This window comes from Nicotiana tabacum, chromosome 23 (assembly GCF_000715075.1).
Source record: "Nicotiana tabacum cultivar K326 chromosome 23, ASM71507v2, whole genome shotgun sequence".
Classification (NCBI taxonomy): domain Eukaryota; kingdom Viridiplantae; phylum Streptophyta; class Magnoliopsida; order Solanales; family Solanaceae; genus Nicotiana; species Nicotiana tabacum.
In genome coordinates this window covers 98,707,808-98,729,959 of record NC_134102.1, presented here as the reverse complement: position 1 = coordinate 98,729,959, position 22,152 = coordinate 98,707,808, and the positions used below count along the sequence as shown (strand labels likewise).

General features: G+C 35.5%; 2 protein-coding genes across 2 annotated transcripts; both read left to right on the top strand.

Annotated features, from left to right (window-relative positions):
* Positions 1-4,862: 4,862 nt before the first annotated feature.
* On the top strand, positions 4,863-9,583 carry LOC107801402 (NADH dehydrogenase [ubiquinone] iron-sulfur protein 7, mitochondrial). The gene is made up of 2 exons (XM_075246057.1): positions 4,863-5,329; positions 9,135-9,583. Exons 1-2 carry the CDS (start codon positions 4,926-4,928, stop codon positions 9,367-9,369), a joined length of 639 nt encoding a protein of 212 aa, XP_075102158.1. The 5' UTR covers positions 4,863-4,925; the 3' UTR covers positions 9,370-9,583.
* Positions 9,584-14,681: 5,098 nt separating this feature from the next.
* Positions 14,682-21,438, top strand: LOC107801401 (uncharacterized). Its single transcript, XM_016624731.2, has 6 exons — positions 14,682-15,149; positions 16,212-16,480; positions 16,609-16,701; positions 16,788-16,859; positions 17,015-17,131; positions 20,075-21,438. The coding sequence occupies exons 1-6, from the start codon at positions 14,840-14,842 to the stop codon at positions 21,245-21,247; spliced, it is 2,034 nt and encodes a 677-aa protein (XP_016480217.1). The 5' UTR covers positions 14,682-14,839; the 3' UTR covers positions 21,248-21,438.
* Positions 21,439-22,152: the final 714 nt, after the last annotated feature.

Below are 22,152 nucleotides of genomic sequence, written 5' to 3'. Positions count from 1 at the left end.
CGTGTTCTCACCATTTGTGAGAGAATAAGAGAAGGATATTTAGTACTACATCAATTGCACGATAGAATATGAAGAAAGATAGTTTCCTAACACCATATAGCCTCTCGAAGATAAGTACAGACGTCTCTGTACCGATCCGCAAGACTCTATTAGGTCTGCTCGTAACTTGCGAGACCTACGTGAACCTAGTGCTCTGATACCATGTTGTCATGACCCAATTTCACCTATAGGTCATAATGGGGCCCAACACTACAGTTAGGCAAGCCAACTAATAAGTCATACGTACATTGGTTAAACTTTTATTCAAAGAAAATAATAAAATACCAACTTCTACCAATGTGTGTGTGCCAAGACCCGGTGTCACAAGTGCATGAGCATCTAGTAGATTATACAAAACTCCAAATACTGTCTGAAATAAAATAGACAGAATATAAATATAAGAAGAGACTCTTCTAGCTGCAGAACGACTCAGAAAGGCAGCTCACCACTATGCCTCAGGATAACGTGGGTATGTGATGATAGATCCTCCACTAGTACCTGTCTCAGATCCTGCACAAAAAAGTACAGCAAGTGTAGTATGAGTACGTAAACAACGTGTACCCAGTAAGTATCAAGCCTAATCTCGAAGTGGTAGAGACGAGATGGCCGACTTTGACACTCACTATGGGTTAATAATAATTGAAATAAAATTAGAATATTCAAATCAGCATGATTTACAGAATTTATAAATAATTTATTTAATCAGCGAAAATAATCAAATTCCTTCAAATGTAACGATTCTCATTATATTAATTAAATTCCTTCAATTCAAATAAATTCTAATTTATCAATTAAATCTCATTTACAGGAGTAACAATTAATTCCTAAACAAGCAAGAATAATAATTCATTAAATTCCATGGATTTTTCAATTTATTACTTAGCTTCACAAGCTGAAATAAATTATTAAAGTATCGTGTAATTATTATTATTAAGCATGATTTCTGTCGAGGACGTACGACCCGATCCAGAGTGTCGTGTACACTGCCGAGGGACGTGCGGCGCGATCCATAGATGCATCTATCCTGCCGAGGCGTTCGGCCCGCTCCACAAGAAAGGAGGACATTTTCTTATGTGCCTCCGGAAGGACAATATGTTTATTATAAGATAAATTTGGGAGGAGAATAATTTCTTTTGACAATTAATTGATTTAAATAGAAATCAAGCCTATGAGATTTCCATCCTTTAATATCTTTATCAAACAATTCACAATGTATTCATATATATCAATTAATATTAATTAATCAAAGAATACAATTTACACAAGTAATACATGCTTTGAGTCCTAAACTACCCGGACTTTAGCATTAATAGTAGCTACGCACGGACTCTCGTCACCTCGTGCATACGTAGCCCCCACAATTAGCAACAATTATTTAATCTTAATCACCTATGAGGTAATTTCCCCCTCACAAGGTTAGACAAGAGACTTACCTCGTCTTGCTCCAATTTAATCCACACTTTTGCCTTTTCCACGGTTATCCAACTCTGTCTGGCTCGAATCTAGCCAAAATAATTCGATACAATCACTAAAAATTATAGGAAATAAATTCTATAAGAAAATACTACATTTTTTTTATAAAAATCCCGAAATTAATTAAAAATTCGCCCGCGGGGCCCACATTTCGGAATCCGGCGAAAGTTACGATATCCGATAACCCATTCAATTACGAGTCCAACCATAGCAGTTTTACTCAAATCCGACACTGAATCGATACCGAAATCTCAAAATTTCGTTTCTATGAGATTTCTAAACTTTTCCAAATTTCAATCTCAAAACACTAATTAAATTGTGAAAACAATGATATACTTGTATATGTAGACTAAATCCAAGTTAGAATCACTTACCCCAATGTTTTTCCCTTGAAAATCTGCCAAAAGTCGTCTCTGCTCAAGCTCAAGTTCGCCAAAAATGGCAAATGGGACGAATGTCCTCTGTTTTTATAACATACAGCTCTGCCTAGTTCGATCAAGGAGCTCGATCTCAGGGACATGGTCATGGCCTCGATCAGGGTATCGAGGTTGGGCCTTCGATCATAGCCTCAATCATTGCATCGAGCTTGAGCCTTCGATTGTGACCCTCGATCTTGGGTCTCAATCCTGGCCCTCGAGCCTTGCCTTCGATCATGGCCCTCGAGCCTTGCTTTCGATCATGGCCCTCGAGCTGGACCTTCGATCATGGCCCTCGAGTTGGACCTTCGATCATGGCTTCGATACACTAGTTCGAGCCTGTACCTCGTCAACCCTGGGCTCGATATCTGGCTCGATATCTGGGCTCGATCACGGCCCAGAATGTCCAACAGAAGAGGAAAAATTGCAGCAGCTTTTTAACTCAAATTTTTGATCTGTTAACCATCCGAAACTCACCCGAGGCCCTCGGGACCTCAACCAAATATACCAACAAGTCCTAAAACATCATACGAACTTATTTGAAACCTCAAATCACATCAAACAACGCTAAAACCATAAATCATACCCCAATTCAAGTTTAATGAAACTAAGAATTTTCAACTTCTACATTCGATGTCGGAACCCATCAAATCAACTCCGATTGACCTCAAATTTTACACACAAGTCATAAATTACATAATGGAGCTATGTAAATTTTCGAAACTAGATTCCGACTCCGATATCAAAAAGTCAACTCCCCGGTCAAACTTTCAAACTTTAAATTCCTATTTTAGCCATTTCAAGCCTAATTTCACTACAGCTTCCAAATAAAATTTCGATCACGCTCCTAAGTCCAAAATTACCATACGGAGCTGTTGGAATCATCAAAATTCTATTCCGGGGTCATTTTCTCAAAATGTTGACCGAAGTCAAACTTAGCACTTTAAGGCCAACTTAAGGAACCAAGTATTCCGGTTTCATCTCAAACACTTCCAAATCCCGAACCAACCATCCCCGCAAGTCATAAATCATTACAAGCACCTACAGAAAATTTTATTTTAGGGAACGGGGTTCTAAAAGTTAAAATGACCGGTTGGGTCATCACAAGTTCCTTCTTCCTTCGTCGATCTTGAATTGCCTTTGAACTCTGCCATTCTTGCCTTGTATTAGAAATGACTCAAAAATGCTCTTCTTCTACCTATGTGTTCAAATTTACCGTTAATATTATTTGTAGGCTTAAAAATGACCCTCTCTTAACGGAAAGATAACATGACATTGATGTGCATTTTAACATTAAGGGCAAATTTGAACACATAGGTGGAAGGAGGGCATTTTTGAGCCATTTATAATACGTTAAGGGCATTTCTAACCCATTTCCATTTTAATTAAACATGTAGCATTTATTTAGTCTGGAAAAAAGTGATTTTTTTTTTACTAAAAACTGAAAAAATTGAAAATATTTTTTTTCTAGTTTTTACAAAAACAACTACTTTAAAAAAGCTGAAAAATATTTTCTAAAATAATATTTTTGTAAAAACTAAAAAAAAAAAACTAAAAAATAATTTTTTAAAGCAATATTTTTGTAAAAGCTGAAAAAAAATATTTCCTCTTCTTCTTCCTTACTTGTTTGTTCATATGCTTTCTGAGTTTATTTTTATATATTTTAGGTCTTCTAATGAGTTAGTACATCAAAACTGAAATATTTTCGTTTTTTTTCTTCAGTTTTTAGTAAATTTTTTTTTTTACTTTTTTCCAGACTAAATAAATGCTAGAGTATATATTTAATTAAAATGCCATTTTTTCAGAACTCAGAAAGCCAATCTATTCCTAAATAAATGCTACATGTTTAACTAAATAAATGCTACATTTTCTGAGACTAATGAATTGTTTTTTACTAAAAACTGAAAAAACGAAAATATTTCAGTTTTAATATACTGACTCATTAGAAGAACTAAAATATATATATAAAAAATGAACTCATAAAGCATATGGACAAACAAAAATATTTATTTTTTCAGTTTTTACAAAAACACTGCTTTAGAAATTTGCTTTTTAGTTTTTTTTTTCCAGTTTTTACAAAAATATTATTTTAGAAAATATTTTTCAGCTTTTTTAAAGCAGTTTTTTTTTGTAAAAACTGGAAAAAAAAATATTTTTATTTTTTTTAGTTATTAGTAAAAAAAAATTACTTTTTTCCAGACTAAATAAATGCTACATGTTTAATTAAAACGAAAAAGGGTCAAAAATGCCCTTAACGTATTAGAAATGACTCAAAAATGCCCTCCTTCCACCTATGTGTTCAAATTTGCCCTTAATGTTAAAATTTTCATCAATGCCATTTCATCTTTCCGTTAAGAGAGGGGTATTTTTAAGCCTAAAAATTACATTAACGGCAAATTTGAACACATAGGTGGAATGAGGACAATTTTGAGTCATTTCTAATACGTTAAGGGCATTTCTTACCATTTTTCTATTTTTAAATACAATCACCTTTTGCAAGTTGTGTATATCGCCAGTTGCACGTTAATACTGAACTCGAGCTTTTTCATAATTTATTCTTTCTTTCTCATTTCATTAGCACACGTAAATTTAAAATTATCATTGAAAGAAAAATTTAAATATGAATTGCATAATACGGCGAGAAATTTGTGATATTATATATTTTATAATTTTATTTTTGATTAATATATTAGATTATATTTTTTTAAAATAAAAAAGAACTTAATAATCAACCCTCCTAATTCTTTTTTACTTCAAAAATTCTACCTCTTTTCTTCCCTCACCGTGATAAATAAAATCAATTTTTTTTTTGATTTTTGTTTGGTTGAACATAAAATTTCTCTAATACTTCTAATTTCGGAGCTTTTAACGCTAAAGAAATTGCCACGTTAGTGAGTGACGTATAAAACCCGACCGCCTCAAACTATAACCGAACCGACGGAGCAAATATATAGCATTTGCTGTTTTTCGCTCTCTTCGTTCATCGGGAAACAAAAAATGGCTTTGCTGGCTCGAAACGCACACCGGCTAACACAAACGACGCCGTTTTATCAACGTTCAATCCACACGACTCTTCCGGCGCTCTCTCAGCAATCCTCTTCCTCCACTCCGGCCACGTACGCTCGCGCACCTCCGCCGTCCACGTCATCTCCGGCGGGGATATCGAAGACGGCTGAGTATGTGATCTCTAAGGTCGACGATCTGATGAACTGGGCTCGTCGTGGCTCCATTTGGCCCATGACATTTGGGCTGGCTTGCTGTGCCGTTGAAATGATGCATGCTGGAGCTGCTCGTTATGATTTTGACCGATTCGGTGTTATCTTCAGGCCTAGCCCTAGACAATCTGATTGTATGATTGTTGCTGGAACGCTTACCAATAAGATGGCACCTGCTCTTCGCAAGTATGCCCTGCAGTAACCCTATTTTTTTCGATTTCATGGATTTTCCTATAATATGTAGGCATTTCAATTCTTTTATTTAGATTTATTCCATTTGTTGTCTGATGTATTTTTTATGTGGATATAGCGATCTTAGTTATGATATTCTAATATTTGTAACATAAATAACCAGATAGCTGACGAGCAATGGGAGTATAAAATGCACAGGAAAATGTAAAAATTTAGAAAAATTTAAGCTTCTATTTGTAGAGGTGGGTAATAAAAGGATATAGGGATGAAAGCTAAATAGAGTGAAGGAGCAGCGTAGCCAAATTTTAGTTACGAAATGATCTGCTATGTGTTATAAAATGCAGTTCATTAGGGGTGGCCTAATTCTGCATTATGCTTTTGGGATGATGGAAGGAACCACGTTTAAATATCCTAACTATTTCTATAAAAGAAATAATATATATATATATATATATATATATATATATATATATATATATATATATATATATATATATATATGTGTGTGTGTGTGTGTGTGTGTGTGTGGAAAGATGTACCTACGGGCTTGTTTTATAAATGTCTAAGACACAAAGGAGCGTTAGAAATTGTTGGGATGCATCTTTTAGTATGTTATTATGTGGTGGTTCATTAATTGTCGCACTGAAAATCATGATTAGTTGAGCGGTGAAACGTAGAGTTAGTGAACACTGTGGTAACTGATGGCAGGGCAACCAATTTGCAGTTTGTAAGGATTAGAAGAATTGGAGTGTAACCATGGACAAGCATTTGCTCATGATACTATATCTTAAATATTGTTTTCTTGTATGATGGTTATAATGTGCTCGCTATTGATATTGATTTATCCATTTCAAAAGAAAAAAAAGTGATCACTATTGATATCTGTTGGATGGTTAGTGTAAAATAGAATGTAGCACATGATGTGTAATTAGGCGCAGGTACTATTTAAGTGGAGAAGGCCAGAAGGGTAGAGGGGCGTCCCCATTATTTACCGAGTTTTGAAACCATGCGCCACTAGCCCTCGAGGATTTCTCGGTTATCAATAAATAGATGTTACATTTATTTAATTTTGTCCGGAAGTGCTTAGGTTTTATTGTTGCATGTTATATTGGTCTGTGTTTTTTGTAAATTTTCATTGAGGGGTTTCTCTTTTCCATTTCATTTCTATTGCCAGTGTTTTGAATTGCTTTAGTGTTCCAGTGGTTGGACGATTTGCTAGAACTTTTGCCAAAACATCAAGATAAGCATGAAGTCAAGCTGCATGTCTCAACGCTAGCATGCGCTTGCCTGAAGGTCAATCCGCAGATCACTGTGGGGTCATTCTTAAATGAATATGAGTATGCAATGTTCTGATTAATGTTTTGAAAATAGAAACTTAAGGAGATGAATATCTAGGAGGGTATGGGTTTCCTGCTAATATTAAACTCTCTTTGGAAATTTGAACAGTGAAAGATGATAGAATATTAGAGCTTATCTGAATTATGTGGACATAGGTTCAATGTGATCTGTCGCATATGCATTGTTGCATCTTCCTAGGGCAGGCAGTGGGCAAAGAAAGAGAAACATTGATGAGGGAAAAAACACAGTGATCTCTTTTCTATCTTCTTAGACGTGCTCTCTAAAAATTTTAGGTATGCCCTAAGCCACCTGAGATAGGGAAGTCACTTTTTCTTTATATCCTTGAGCACTAGAAAAGATAATTGTATCCATATATATAAAAAAAAAATGACAGCAGTGAAATGCCAATGCTCGGGCTTTATTTGTGAAGTCCCTAAAAATTGCTTTTGATTTGTGTTTAAGAATCTGTGCAAATTAAAGTATAGAAGTTAATCTGTCTAGCACTTGATTTTAACAATTGCTGGTGGTTCGGGAGTTTTTACCGAGAATTTTATCCGATGTAATCAAAAGTTTCTGTTTGTTGTGAGAGCTCTTTATATATCTGAAATGTTCTGATTAATGTTTTGAAAATAGAAACTTAAGGAGATGAATATCTAGGAGGGTATGGGTTTCCTGCTAATATTAAACTCTCTTTGGAAATTTGAACAGTGAAAGATGATAGAATATTAGAGCTTATCTGAATTATGTGGACATAGGTTCAATGTGATCTGTCGCATATGCATTGTTGCATCTTCCTAGGGCAGGCAGTGGGCAAAGAAAGAGAAACATTGATGAGGGAAAAAACACAGTGATCTCTTTTCTATCTTCTTAGACGTGCTCTCTAAAAATTTTAGGTATGCCCTAAGCCACCTGAGATAGGGAAGTCACTTTTTCTTTATATCCTTGAGCACTAGAAAAGATAATTGTATCCATATATATATAAAAAAAAATGACAGCAGTGAAATGCCAATGCTCGGGCTTTATTTGTGAAGTCCCTAAAAATTGCTTTTGATTTGTGTTTAAGAATCTGTGCAAATTAAAGTATAGAAGTTAATCTGTCTAGCACTTGATTTTAACAATCGCTGGTGGTTCGGGAGTTTTTACCGAGAATTTTATCCGATGTAATCAAAAGTTTCTGTTTGTTGTGAGTGCTCTTCATATATCTGAAATGTTCTGATTAATGTTTTGAAAATAGAAACTTAAGGAGATGAATATCTAGGAGGGTATGGGTTTCCTGCTAATATTAAACTCTCTTTGGAAATTTGAACAGTGAAAGATGATAGAATATTAGAGCTTATCTGAATTATGTGGACATAGGTTCAATGTGATCTGTCGCATATGCATTGTTGCATCTTCCTAGGGCAGGCAGTGGGCAAAGAAAGAGAAACATTGATGAGGGGAAAAACACAGTGATCTCTTTTCTATCTTCTTAGACGTGCTCTCTAAAAATTTTAGGTATGCCCTAAGCCACCTGAGATAGGGAAGTCACTTTTTCTTTATATCCTTGAGCACTAGAAAAGATAATTGTATCCATATATATAAAAAAAAATGACAGCAGTGAAATGCCAATGCTCGGGCTTTATTTGTGAAGTCCCTAAAAATTGCTTTTGATTTGTGTTTAAGAATCTGTGCAAATTAAAGTATAGAAGTTAATCTGTCTAGCACTTGATTTTAACAATCGCTGGTGGTTCGGGAGTTTTTACCGAGAATTTTATCCGATGTAATCAAAAGTTTCTGTTTGTTGTGAGTGCTCTTCATATATCTGAATTTGAATATCTGACACTTCAACATAAGAATCTGGAGCTTACTTCTTTGGACCTTTCAGTCTCTGGACCAACTAGGTGTGATGGTGGAGTTAAACTGAATGTTATTGCTTGGAAAAATTGCATGACTATTCGAAGAACTTATGCAGTGTAACTATAACAGCATCCGATGAGGATGAACCTGATGGCCGATATAAGGTTTAGGAAAGCCCAAATGAAACTGATGCTGTCTGTTCTTTAGCAACTATGCCTGATTCTGCCGATGCTCATTTTCTGTTGCTTACATCCTTTTATCTCCTCCAACGCAACACATTAGACTTGTTAGCTTTTCATCAGAACATGCCTGAATTCTTTTATTTTTTGCTTTGCTGGTACTTTTTGCAATGCATGTAGAGTCACAATCTACATCAGGCATATCTTTATAATTTTAGCATGTTCTTGAGGAAATCTTGTCAACCACCTAGAATAATTCGGTCTGTGTTCAGTATTTGTCTAGTTAGCATCACCTCCTTTCCACCCATAAAATAACAGTGAAAAAGAGGATAATTGATTGTCTCTGGTGATTTATTTGTTAAGATGCAAAGTGATTTTATTGTGCTTTGCGCTACCTTCTGTTTTAAGGAGTCTAATCTGAAGGTACAATTGCAATTTTATTGCAGGGTCTATGATCAAATGCCTGAGCCAAGGTGGGTTATTTCGATGGGAAGCTGTGCAAATGGTGGAGGATACTACCATTACTCATACTCCGTTGTGCGAGGCTGTGACAGGATCGTGCCAGTTGACATTTATGTTCCAGGATGCCCACCTACTGCCGAGGCCCTCCTTTATGGAATTCTCCAACTGCAGAAGAAGATCAATAGGCGCAAGGATTTCCTGATGTGGTGGACCAAATAAGAGCAGTTATATTTCCGTTTTCTTGGCTATTCTCCTGTGGAAATAAACACTTGGCCAAGAGCCATGCGAGGGGAGAGATCTTCTGACTGTCATTTTATCATATCTTGAACCTTTTGTATTTGTTTTGTCTGCTGACATTTAGTGTGGTATTGTGCAAACTGTCCCCGATTTGTTTGGGAACCAGCTTAAATGAAAGTGCGAAGTTGTTATTTCATAGAGAATGTGCGTGCTATATTATTTATATCAAAGCCAAGACATTGGACTACACCAACCGTACTTTCCCCCACGCACATTCTTCCCGCAGCTAGTAACTGGCTATATGCATTTATAAGTCTTTAGATTAGAGATTGGGCGGTTGAAGAATATAGTAAAGAGTGGAGCTTCTAATGTACGAATCTAACTACAGCAATCAGCATTAAGACATGTAGTGCGAGTATATTTTGTTTCAGCTTTAATAGACTGAATTACTTGTCACTACGTGTTTAAAATATCTTAATGGGTCTTAATCGGACAGACCTGTGACCAAGTCTTAACACCATCCGGACCCAAAAAAAATGCGTCCGTTTTCCCCCCCGGTCAAAGTTTAACTTCGTTTTTCACTTTATCTTTCTGCAAAATAACCAATCTCTCTTCTTCTTCTGCAACGCTTTGTCAAAATATTTCTCCCAACTACTCTTGATTGTAATGTAAACAATAGTGCAATTCTACTATCCCTCCCCAGTAATTCTTTTCTTTAGCTTGAACACTTTCCAATTCATCCATTAAAATATGCAATCCTATCCACCCAAAAACGTGGATACCAGCGGAATTGATGCATTAATTATGATTGAAGACAACCAACGACCAAGGATTGTAGAACCTCCGTAAAAAAATTTGTTGGTTTCTTATCGAGTTCCTGAGACTTTATTTTACATAGCAATATACTTTTCTGACGAGAGCAAAAGATTCATATTTTTTTCTTATAAAACGAGGAAACCCTGATATGCAAGATAGGAGATTTTTGGAATTACGACATTGAAAGTTTGAGAAGATTTGAAACGAGATGAAAACGATGAAGCAGCTTTGGGGAGAAGTTATTTTTTTGTTTTTTTCTATTAATATTTTTTAAAATATTTTATTGGTATATATTTAATTAATGTATTATATTTCAATTGCATATTTATTATTCAGAAATATATATCAATTATACACTTTCATATCTTAAAAAAACAGATTGTCTTAACGATTCAGTATTCAGATCTAGAGATAATATCTTATTATTCACATATGTATTCAGATTCATATATACATCTTAATCTTAATAAAAACAAATGATGTGTTTATGGGTTGTAGCTGATTGTCTGGCAAGTCGAAACAAAGCTATTGTTATTAAAAATTAAAAAAGAAAGGAAAAAAAGTTGAAATCTCTTTTGTGCAGTAGGCTAGTTTGATCTTTTCACCATTAATCAGAGGTCAGTCCGAACTTTGAAAATAAATTTTTTTGGTAGAAAATATCATTGTATACGGGTAAAATCGAGCTCATGGTATATCCCGGCCTCCGACAAAATAAGTCAGGCTCGAGACATGGCGGCAAAGGACCGAAATCGAGCCAAAGTCCCGGAATCGATCCTAGTCTCGAACGACTTCGAAGAACATTGTCAGACAATCCAGCATAGCCAACAGAAAGCAGAAATATCCGTGACCGGCCGAATATCACGGCGGGAATCTCGGCACGTATCGATAACGAACCGACAATCAGTGAATTAGAATATTTTTTCACCTTTTATATAGTTGTACCTAAAGTAGGACTCTCCTACTATATAAAAGGGGGTCTTATAATTCATGAAAGACATTGTAACACACACTCAAAGCAATATATTATTATTTTATATGTCTTTAGCTCTTGTTCTTTTTCATCTGTACCGGTCGCGGTGAGCCCGGCTCGAGAGTGGCTACTTCACTAAGGCTAAAACTATCCAACTCGTGTGGTTTGAATTTATTTTATCTTTATTTATTCAATAGTAACATAATCTATCGCTTTGTATCAAGTTAATTCGCATATCCTTAAAATTACTTACAAATTTAATTGTTATCCCATTACGAGGGTAAATAATCATATTCCTATAGTGGTGCATATTTGGTCGGATATCGGATGATTAAACAAAAAAAAAGGCTTTAATAGGTGGATTACTCGATGCAATATCATTAAAAAGGAAGCTGATCATCAAAAGATTAAAAGATAGAATACCTAGAAAACTTTCTAAATGATCTGGTTATTTCCAGCTTAACCATAAGCTTTAATACAAGCTGGTATGTGATTTTATCTGTTTTATTACAAGCCTGCATAATATTCTAGTGAAAATCATTCACATCCCCTAATTTTGCTTTAAAAATCAAATTTCCTCCTCAACTTTGAACAATTATCATTCTCCCTCCTTTATCCTATACAATATCTATTTTGCCCTTGTCATTTTTAATTCCCTCCTCTATGTAATTCTTTTGTTATATGCTATTTTTTATGATTTGAATTGTATTATATCTTATTATAAATTATACTTTAAATTTATTAAAATTATAAATAGAATAGTCTTTTTATAAGTTTGTCACAAAAATATACCATATTTTATGACTTTTATTTAATATAACGCGCATTAAGTATATATTTAGGTTACATTTTTTCAGTGATAAATAGATAATCTTTAATGAGTTTATTATAAAGTTTACCTTTACTTTTAATAATTATAAACTTTTATATTACACACATTAAGTATATGTTTATAAGGTTTAAACCATCTTTTATTCTCGATTGTGTAAATAGATTTTTAAAATTTAATTGCCATTAATAAAGTTACTGATATGAGCAAATTATTTTATTTTAATTTTTATTTTGTGCATCTTTTTATTATTTAACGTTATTACAATTATATGCTTGATTACCATTCTTATTTTATTTTTCATTTTGAACATGAGATTTTATTATTATATAGGTAAGTTCATAACATAAATATTATAAAAGAAAAAAATATCATGACACTAAAAGGGTAAAAAATAAAAATAAAAAATAGAAAGAGATAAATGTTGATAATATAGAGGGTAAAATAGGTATTTTAAAATGTCAATTGAGAAATGAGCGGGAGAATGACAATTGTTCAAAGTATAGGAGGGAGTTTGATTTTTAGAGCAAATTTCAGGGGTGTAAATGATTTTCACCCATAATATTCTTACACTTTATTATAGCTTTCTTTTTATTTTAGCTATTAATCATTTGACAAGAGTGAGTTGTTTTAGTGGTGAGCACCCTCCACTTCCAACCAATAGGTTGTGAGTTCGAGTCACCCCAAGAGCAAGGTGGAGAGTTCTTGGAAGGATGGAGTCGAGGGTCTCTTGGAAACAACCTCTCTATCCTTCGGGGTAGGGGTAAGGTCTGCGTACATATTACCCTCCTCATACCCTACCTGTGAGATTATACTGGGTTGTTGTTGTTGTTGTTGTTGTTGTACCTGTACATATATATGAAACCCCTTAAATATTTTAAATGTGCTCCCTAAAACAAAGAAATGGATGGAAGAAGTGGTTGCTTTGGGCCCTTAAATTCCCAACTTTTTGGGGACATAGGTTCGAAACACCCCCTCAACTTTTTTCTCCTCCTTTTTATTTTTATTCTGTGAGTACAATGTAATTTATATTCAATAGCAAATTGCTTTATCTTTTACTTTTAGTGGCTACTTCACTATGGCTGAAACTATCCAACTCGTGTGGTTTGAATTTATTTTATCTTTGTTTATTCAATAGTAACCTAATCTATCGCTTTGTATCAAGTTAATCCGCGTATTCTTAAAACCACTTGCAAATTTAATTGTTATCCCGTTACAGAGGGTAAACAATCATATTCCTATAGTGGTGCATATTTGGCCGGATATCGGGTGATTAAACAAAAAAAAAGGCTTTAATAGGTGGATTACTCAATGCAATATCATTAAAAATGAAGCTGGTCATCAAAAGATTAAAAGATAGAATACCTAGAAAAATTTTCTAAACGATCTGGTTATTTCCAGCTTAACCATAAGCTTTAATACAAGGTGGTATGTGATTTTATCTGTTTTACTACAAGCCTGCATAATATTCGAGTGAAAATCATTCACACCCTCTAATTTTGCTTTAAAAATCAAATTTCCTCCTCAACTTTGAACAATTATCATTCTCCCTCCTTTATCCTATACAATATCTATTTTGCCCTTGTCATTTTTAATTCCTTCCTCTACGTAATTCTTTTGTTATATGCTACTTTTTTTATGATTTTACATATGATTTGAATTGTATTATATCTTATTATAAATTATACTTTAAATTTATTAAAATTATAAATGGAATAGTCTTTTTATAAGTTTATCACAAAAATATACCATATTTTATGACTTTTATTTAATATAACGCGCATTAAGTATATATTTAGGTTACATTTTTTCAGTGGTAAATAGATAATCTTTAATGAGTTTATTATAAAGTTTACCTTTACTTTTAATAATTATAAACTTTTATATTACACACATTGAGTATATGTTTATAAGGTTCTAACCCATCTTTTATTATCGATTGTGTAAATAGATTTTTGAAATTTAATTGCCATTAATAAAATTACTGATATGAGCAAATTATTTAATTTTAATTTTTATTTTGCGCATCTTTTTATTATTTAACGTTATTACAATTATATGCTTGATTACCATTTTTTATTTTATTTTTCATTTTGAACATGAGATTTTATTATTATATAGGTAAGTTCATAGCATAAATATTATAAAATAAAAAAATATCATGACACTAAAAGGGTAAAAAGTAAAAATAAAAAATAGAAAGAGATAAATGTTGATAATATAGAGGGTAAAATAGGTATTTTCTAATGTCAATTTAGAAATGAGGGGGAGAATGACAATTGTTCAAAGTAGAGGAGGGAGTTTGATTTTTAGAGCAAACTTCGGGGGTGTAAATGATTTTCATCCGTAATATTCTTACATCTTATTATATCTTTCTTTTTATTTCAGCTATTAATGTGATTTTTTTTTGGCACACTCAACAAAAATTTTAATTACTATATTATTAACTTTGTTAGAGTTTGGTGACTATTATATATATATATATATATATATATATATATATATATATATATATATATTACAGTAACGAATAAAATAAATTTAATTTAATTTAATTGAAAAATTTGATCGAGTTATTAACTTGTGAATGAACGAAAAAGTAACTGTTTCAAGTAATGCATCATTCATCGAGAATTCAAAGTGCTATTATACCCAATAGGTTGCCAAAAGAAAATATCTTAAAGGCATCCCTATCTAAAAATAACTCGAGGTCAGCTATAAAATGCTCTTTTTGACCCCAAATTTGTCCCTGTTCTCTTTAATCCCTCTCTCAATCTCTCATTGTAGGGTTTCCCAATTCTATTTCTTACGAGAAATCCCATACAACAAACACAACTATGGCGGAAGAGGATGTTCAATACGCATCAGAAGTTGGAGGAACAAACAAGAGGAAGTACGAAGACCAAACGACGCCTTCTCCTATTCCTCGTAAACCCACAGGATTCTCTGCACCGATTTCTGATGGTTCCGGCGCGGCTCCTGCCGTGGCCTCTTACAACAGCGTTCCTCCTCCTATGGATGATTTCCAGCTGGCTAAGCAGAAGGCTCAGGAAATCGCGGCTCGGCTCTTGAATAGCGCTGCCGAGCCGAAAAAAGCTCGTGTTGATAACGGCGCTCCTGTTGGTTCTCCATTTGATTCCTTTGAACGTAAGGGTTTTGAGCTGTTGTTTTTTCATAAGACAATTGTTTGTTTTTATTTTCTCTGTAAATGTTTGCTTATTTTTTGTGCCTTTAATTAGAGATGATCTTTTAGATTTATTTGTTGCATTTTTTGGTCCTTTTAATGTCTACTTCTTTTTACTGATTTTGACATTTTTATTAATTTTCTCTAGGATGGATATGCTTCTATTTTGCTAAACTTTTGGGGAAAGTTTTTTGAGTTATTTGTTGCATCCATGCGTGTTATCTTTTGTAGATAGAGGGAACAGTTGAAAAAAGTAGTAAAGATTTATTCTCAGGAATTAGTGACGTGCATACTTGACAATTTATCACGCCTAGTTGTTGGAGTAAATGTTGACAATCATCTTCTATTTTTTTTTTCTTCCGATTTTAATTTTTTAATCATTTTCTTGAAAATGGGCTCGTGTAGTTTTTGTGTATTTATCTGGAGCCAGATCTTTTGAGCTATTTGTTGCATCAGAGTGTATTTTCTTTTGTAGATACTTTATAATTAATAAGGGGTCTATTTATAAAATTGTAGGTTTTTTCTATTGTCGAGAATTAGGGGATGGGCGTGTGTCTTATGGGTGAGTTTGGTATGATTTAAATGTTTTTTCCAAATTGGCCACCATGAATTGCAGGACACTGTTTTCCAAGGGGAAAGGGTGGGGTGTGGGGGGCTACAACTTGCCTCACTTGTGGGCGCTGAAGTGATAAGTTTTTTCTTTTTAGAATCTCCCAAGTCTTACTCCATATGGCTTTCTCCTATTCTATGTTGATAATTACATAGTATTGGAAATGAATAGCTGCTGCAAGTGTTGATTTTTCATCGTGAAAATATTTTGAGATGTATGTGAATGATTACAGGTCAATAGGTTGTGTTATAAACTTTTAGTGGCAGTGACAGAGGCGGGTTGCTGTTTCTTTTCATCTTTTAATGTGGTCACCATTCATGTGCTTTGTATCTCTTGATGATCTTATGCTCTTCTTATTAACCAACTTAGCGATGTCCACTTACTGTTTAAATGTTTTGTTCTTATTGAACCACAGACAAACCCACTGTTAATCCAGCAGTGACAAGTTCATATGGTTATCTGGGGGGAAGCAAGAAGATTGAGGTACCAAATGTGAGAGTTGGAGTGATCATAGGCAGAGGTGGGGAGACCATCAAGTATCTTCAACTACAGTCTGGAGCCAAGATTCAGGTTACTAGAGACATGGATGCTGATCCAAATTCTCCAACTAGAGGGGTTGAGCTCGTGGGTACACCAGAGCAAATTGCTAAGGCTGAACAATTAATTAGTGATGTTCTTGCTGAGGTACTAATCTTTATCTGTTAATACATGAACAATACTGTACCTTAAAATGCTCGTGTCTTGAATCAAACCAAGCTGAACGGGTTCTGCCATTTTGAATGTGTTACCTATGCACAATGCATATCAAATAGGCTGATGCAGGGGGTTCTGGCATAGTTTCCCGGAGGATAACTGGACAGGTGTCTGGAGCAGAACAATTTGTAATGAAAGTCCCCAACAACAAGGTGACTTTTACTGCTGTAGTTGGTTAATCTGCAATAATCTGTTTCCAGTTTATCTAGTCTCTCATGACCTATTGGTATGCTTTTAGGTTGGTCTTGTTATTGGCAAAGGAGGTGAAACCATAAAAAATATGCAAGCAACTACTGGAGCTCGTATTCAGGTAATACTAAAGCATTTCACATATAATAGTGCAACTTTCGCAACAGTAGTGATGCCGTTTTGTCAAGGATTGTAGTGATTTGCATTGTCTGGAACACAGATCAGTTTAGATGAGATTTGAAGTCAGCTCTCTTACCTTTTCCCAAATTGTCACAGGTGATTCCTTTACATTTGCCTCCAGGTGATACATCAAGAGAGAGGACAGTACAAATTGATGGGTCAAGTGAACAGATTGAGGCTGCTAAACAGCTGGTGTATGAAGTTACTAGTGAGGTACTTGTAGTTACATAATCTGTCAATCTGACAGTTGATCTTTTTGGTGCTTATTTTCTTGTGAGGAAGCATACTCTGTTAAATCTATTGCTTTCCACTCTGTTAACATTTGTATGATTATGTTTTATTCTGTGATATGGATTTGTTGTTTCTCACTGTGCACTTCGATTCGATGTTGTGGAAAATTTGCAACTTACCTGGATGTTTAGCTTTCCTTCTCTTAGCAAATTTATGAGGTAATATGTCTAACTTTTTTGCAGTGGTGAGTGCTTAGTTGAATTCTTAATTAGGATTGTTCTAACCACAGTGTTTTAAAATTTATTCTGTTGCTAAAGCATCATGAATGATAAGCTGAGCGTTTCTAAATCTAACTTCTACTGGGTGGTCATCACTTGCATCTATAATTGTGATAAATGTGTATTGCTGTCTTTGGTCCTATTTGTGTCCCTGGAATTAAATAGTTTGCAGGTATCGTTTTGCAGCCTTCTTTTTGATTCACAGCTCAGTCCATGGGACTCTCTTGTTCATTTCAATTACCCCTGTGTGAAGGAGATGGGCCCCTGTTCTGCTTTACTTTTGAAGGGAGAATTCTTATTCCTTTGGTCATGCCTTTTTTCTAATTGCAATTAGGTCCTCTCTTATTCCTTTTAGTCATAGGCTTCTTTTCTATTTGCAAATAGGTCACGGAGAGTGCGGTATACCACTCTACAGTACAACACCATATTGATTTTCCGTGAATGTTCCATCTATAGGACATATCTGCAGTATGATATGGCATCTTCTTGTGCCTGTCAGCTTTCTGATTAGTTTCTTCACAAGTTCATTGAGGCGGGTACTTGTTGCAGGGTTGGGTTGTTGGGTTCTTGTCTGAAGTCCACGGTAGTTTAAGTTATTATATCGATGATGATCATAGAAAGTTCTAGACATAACCTTATTTTATGTATTGATCTGTCTAATAGTTTTACTGGACTTCTGGTGATTTTCTGTGAGGCAGGTGTGGACAAACCTTTCCAAGAAGGTAGCTAAAACCAATCTAAAATTTTTCTCTAATATTAAGATGTATTCTTGATTCATAAGATTTGTGATCATACTTGGTTTGAATTTTCTCGTTATAATCAGGATAAGACATAAGCTGTATCGGTTAGTTTTGTATCTGGTCACTGATATTGTTATTGGGAAACATTGTAGGCTAGTGTGTATTGGACAATTGGTGACACCAACTCGAAACTATTTAGTGTTGTTGTTGTTCCCTCAGCAGTGTTCTGGTATGGTTTCCAACCTTACTGACAACAAAGAGACCTTCTTTTCTGAAGATGCATGGGAATAGACTAAGTTCTTATGAGATTGTTTTTCTCTCGTTGGAGTCAAAATCGAGATATTAATATTTCTTCACTGGTCAATTTAACTGGAATTATTTCTAGGATGTGGTTAGCTATAATTTATGCTGCTGTGAGTTCCTAGTTGTATTGGTGTTCTTTTATTTGACAGTTGTTCGTTTATTTCAGAGTTAGATTTATTGTGCCATAGCCCATAGTAGTTGATTATCCCCGCCTTTTGCTGCAGTAAATGATTATCCCCTTATATCTGAGAATCTTTCATAGACCTTTGAGTTGATAGCCCTGGAGATTAAATTTTTCTTTCATAAGCCTTTGAGTGATAGCCCTGAAGATTAAGCTCATTCTCTAGCAAGTCCAGTTTGTAGCTTCGGTAGTTAAGGTTCTGCTTTGTAGTGTCTTTATGACTTATTTATCTAGTTACCTTATATCCAATGTAAGTGATATGTTGCCTTCTAAAACTGTATGTATCCAATATTGTTTCCTGTTGGTGTTCACTAATGTCCTCCATTTTCATAACACATTTTTCCTTCTTGCTCCTTTCTCCTTGTCATTATTCATGAAGACAGCACAACGACTAAGAGTTCATCTCTAGAGCCATAGTAGTTGATTGATTAGCTACCCCCCCCCTCTCCCTCTCCCCCTCTTTTCATGTTGCTGCAGTAAATGATTATCCCTTATATCTGAGAATTTTTCATAAATCTTTGAGTTGATAGCCCTGGAGATCAATTTTTTCTTTCATAAACCTTTTACTGATAGCCCTGGAGATTAAGCTCTTTCTCTTGCAAGTCCAGTTAGTAGCTTCGATAGTTAAGGTTCTGCTTTGCGGTGTCTTTATGGCTGATTTATCTAGTTACCTTATATCAAGGTAAGTGATATGTTGCCTTCTAAAACTGCTGCGGTATGTACCAATACTGTTTCCTGTTGGTGTTCACTAGTGTCCTCCATTTTCATAACACATTTTTCCTTCTTGCTCTTTTCTCCTTGTCATTAACTCATTATTCATGAATACAGCACGACGACTAAGAGTTCATCTTTGGAGCCTTATGGTGGGGTGCTGTTGTCTTTATCCTGGATAAATTAATATCTTCAATGATGTTTATTCTGGATGACAATGAACCTGAAATATCTAATTTAGTTCAGGATATAGGAATGAAATGCTTTCAACGTATATAATTGCTCTGCTGACAACTTAAAGCATAAACCATTGGATCATCTTTTTATGAAGGTGGATCATCAAGGCCTATATTTCGTCGTCGGTCATTGCTAGTGTTTTTGTGTTAGAAATATTTTGCCTCTATGTAGAATTTGTATTGTTTTTCCTACTTGCTATGGTACCCGTCGCTTCAAATTGGATGAAGATGGGCTTCTGCAGGAGTTTGTACCACCCAATCAGTACGGTATGTAGGCGGCTACACTTGTCTTGATGCATATTTTCTATAGTTTGGTAACTTTTCAGTTATACTGGGTTTATATTGTGGTAATGTTGCTGCTTTATCTGCTGTGTTTATGTTATCTCTATGTGCTTGTTTTGCCCTTTGAAAATGTCTTAAAATATGCAACTGGATAGATTGTTCTTGGTTCATTTTAGACAACAATTCCTCTGCAGAATCGTGTTAGAAATCCAGGAATGTCTGGAGGATATCCTCAACAAGGTTATCAAGCTCGACCTCCTGCAAGCTGGGCTCCTCCTGGTGCGCAGATGCAGCAACCTGGTTATGGTTATCTTCAACCTGGAGCATACCCAGGTCCATCCCCCCAGTATAACATGTCTCAACCACCCTACCCTGGTTATCCCCCACAACCAGCCTCCTCTGGTTGGGACCAGGCAACTGCACCAAATCAACAAACGTCCCAGGCAGGTGGGGCAGGTGGTTATGATTACTATAGTCAGCAGGCACCCCCACAACAACAACAAACACCTGGAGGCGCAGCTGCTTCAACTGATACTGCCGCCTATGGTTACAATCAGCTATCAGCCACAGGTTACAGCCAGGGACAAAGTTATTCCCAAGATGGCTACGGTGGATATCATGCACCTGCTCCTCAATCTGGTTATCAGGGTCCTGGTTATGATCAGCAGCAAGGTTATAGCTCTACTCCCGGTTATGGGAATGTACCAAACCCAGCTTCTGATGGCCACAACACTTCATATGGTGCGCAAAGTGATGTCAGTCAAGCACCTGCACCAGTTCAGTCATCAGCTACGGGTCAACAAGGATATCAGTCTGGCCAGCAGCCCAGCCCTAATCCTAGTTACCCATCTCAAGGGTTTACTCAGGCTGGGTATGGCGGGCCACCTACTTCCCAAGTTGGGTATGGCACCCAGCCAGCAGCTGGGTATGGCCCCCCGCAAGCTCAAAAGCCTCCAACTAGTCAGCCAGCTTATGGTCAGCCACTGCAGTCTCCTAGTGCACAAGGAGGCTATGCCCAGCCTCCACCAGTGCAGCCCGGGTTTCCACAGCCACAAACTGCTCAATCGGGTTATGGTCAGGGTGATTCTGGGGCTCAGAGAGCTCCATCGTCTTATGGCACTCCAACAGCTCAACCTGGGTACGGTGCACCAGCCTATGGGGCTCCACCTATCGCCCAGCCTAGCTATGGGCAGCAGCCGCCACCTTACGGTAGTGCCTATGCTGGTGGTTATGTGCAGCCTCCGGCGGGGTACTCATCTGATGGCAGTGGTAGTGTCGGTGCACGTGGAACCTATGATGCAAATCCGACATCCCAGTCTGCTCAGCCTAGTGCTGGGGGAGTTCCAAAAGCCTCACCAAAGAGTTAATGGGCGTCTACTTGGATGATAGCTAGTTCCTTTAAGGTTGTTTTCCATGTTTTGTCTGCTTAGTGTTAATGTTTAGGTCCTGTTGTGTATTAGGATAGTGTCCTTTTGTTCAGTTTATTTTTGTCATCATCTCAGGGGCGTGTAAACTTTTATGTTAAGTTGAAATGGGACATATGAGCTACTAAGATTCCTTTGTCTCGAGTACTTCTCTGATCATGTTAGTTTTTAAAAAAAAAAACATAAAGCGTCTCAAGAGGCGGTAATATATAGAGGAAGAACAAGCATGCTTGAATTATTTGTAATACATTTCTACCTATCATGATATATAACGAGGTGGCTTCTACTTTGAATTTATCATTCATGAATTTTGTTACATGATAACCTCAAAATGAGATGGAAATAACTACAAGTACTGGGAGATATTTGTTTCTTTGTAGTTTATATTTATGGGGATTTTTATTTGAGTCTTTTAGATGCTGTGAAATTCCATATTGCCTCTATTTCTAAATACATCCAACAGAATTTACAGTGTAGTCGTACGTGAGAAGCGAGTCATTCTATAGATAAAAAAAGGTCCAAATAATGAGCAGATTAACAAGATGTATATATAACTATTAAGAGTCCATTCTTTAGCAGTATTAGGATGCAACAATTGGATTGGATTGTCCCAAGAGGAACTATAAATACCCCGATCATGACCATTCCCAGTGCAGATCCATTTCAAAATTTCGAATAGTAACAAAAACAGGAAAAAAAAAAAGAAAGAAAGAAGAGAAACAACTTCATTAGTTACGTCATAGTTCATACCATCTGCTTGTTTAAATTATGAAGAAGAAAAAGAGAGAAGACAAGTAGGCGCATGTCATTACAGAACAACTCCTAATTAAAGCATAAGCTAAGCCTAT

Coding starts and splice junctions, on each gene's coding strand:
- LOC107801402 (XM_075246057.1), top strand. CDS start 4,926: ATGGCTTTGCTGGCTCGAAACGCACACCGGCTAACACAAACGACGCCG. Junction 5,330..9,134: donor ATGGCACCTGCTCTTCGCAA/GTATGCCCTGCA, acceptor ATTTTATTGCAG/GGTCTATGATCAAATGCCTG.
- LOC107801401 (XM_016624731.2), top strand. CDS start 14,840: ATGGCGGAAGAGGATGTTCAATACGCATCAGAAGTTGGAGGAACAAAC. Junction 15,150..16,211: donor TCCATTTGATTCCTTTGAAC/GTAAGGGTTTTG, acceptor ATTGAACCACAG/ACAAACCCACTGTTAATCCA. Junction 16,481..16,608: donor TTAGTGATGTTCTTGCTGAG/GTACTAATCTTT, acceptor CATATCAAATAG/GCTGATGCAGGGGGTTCTGG.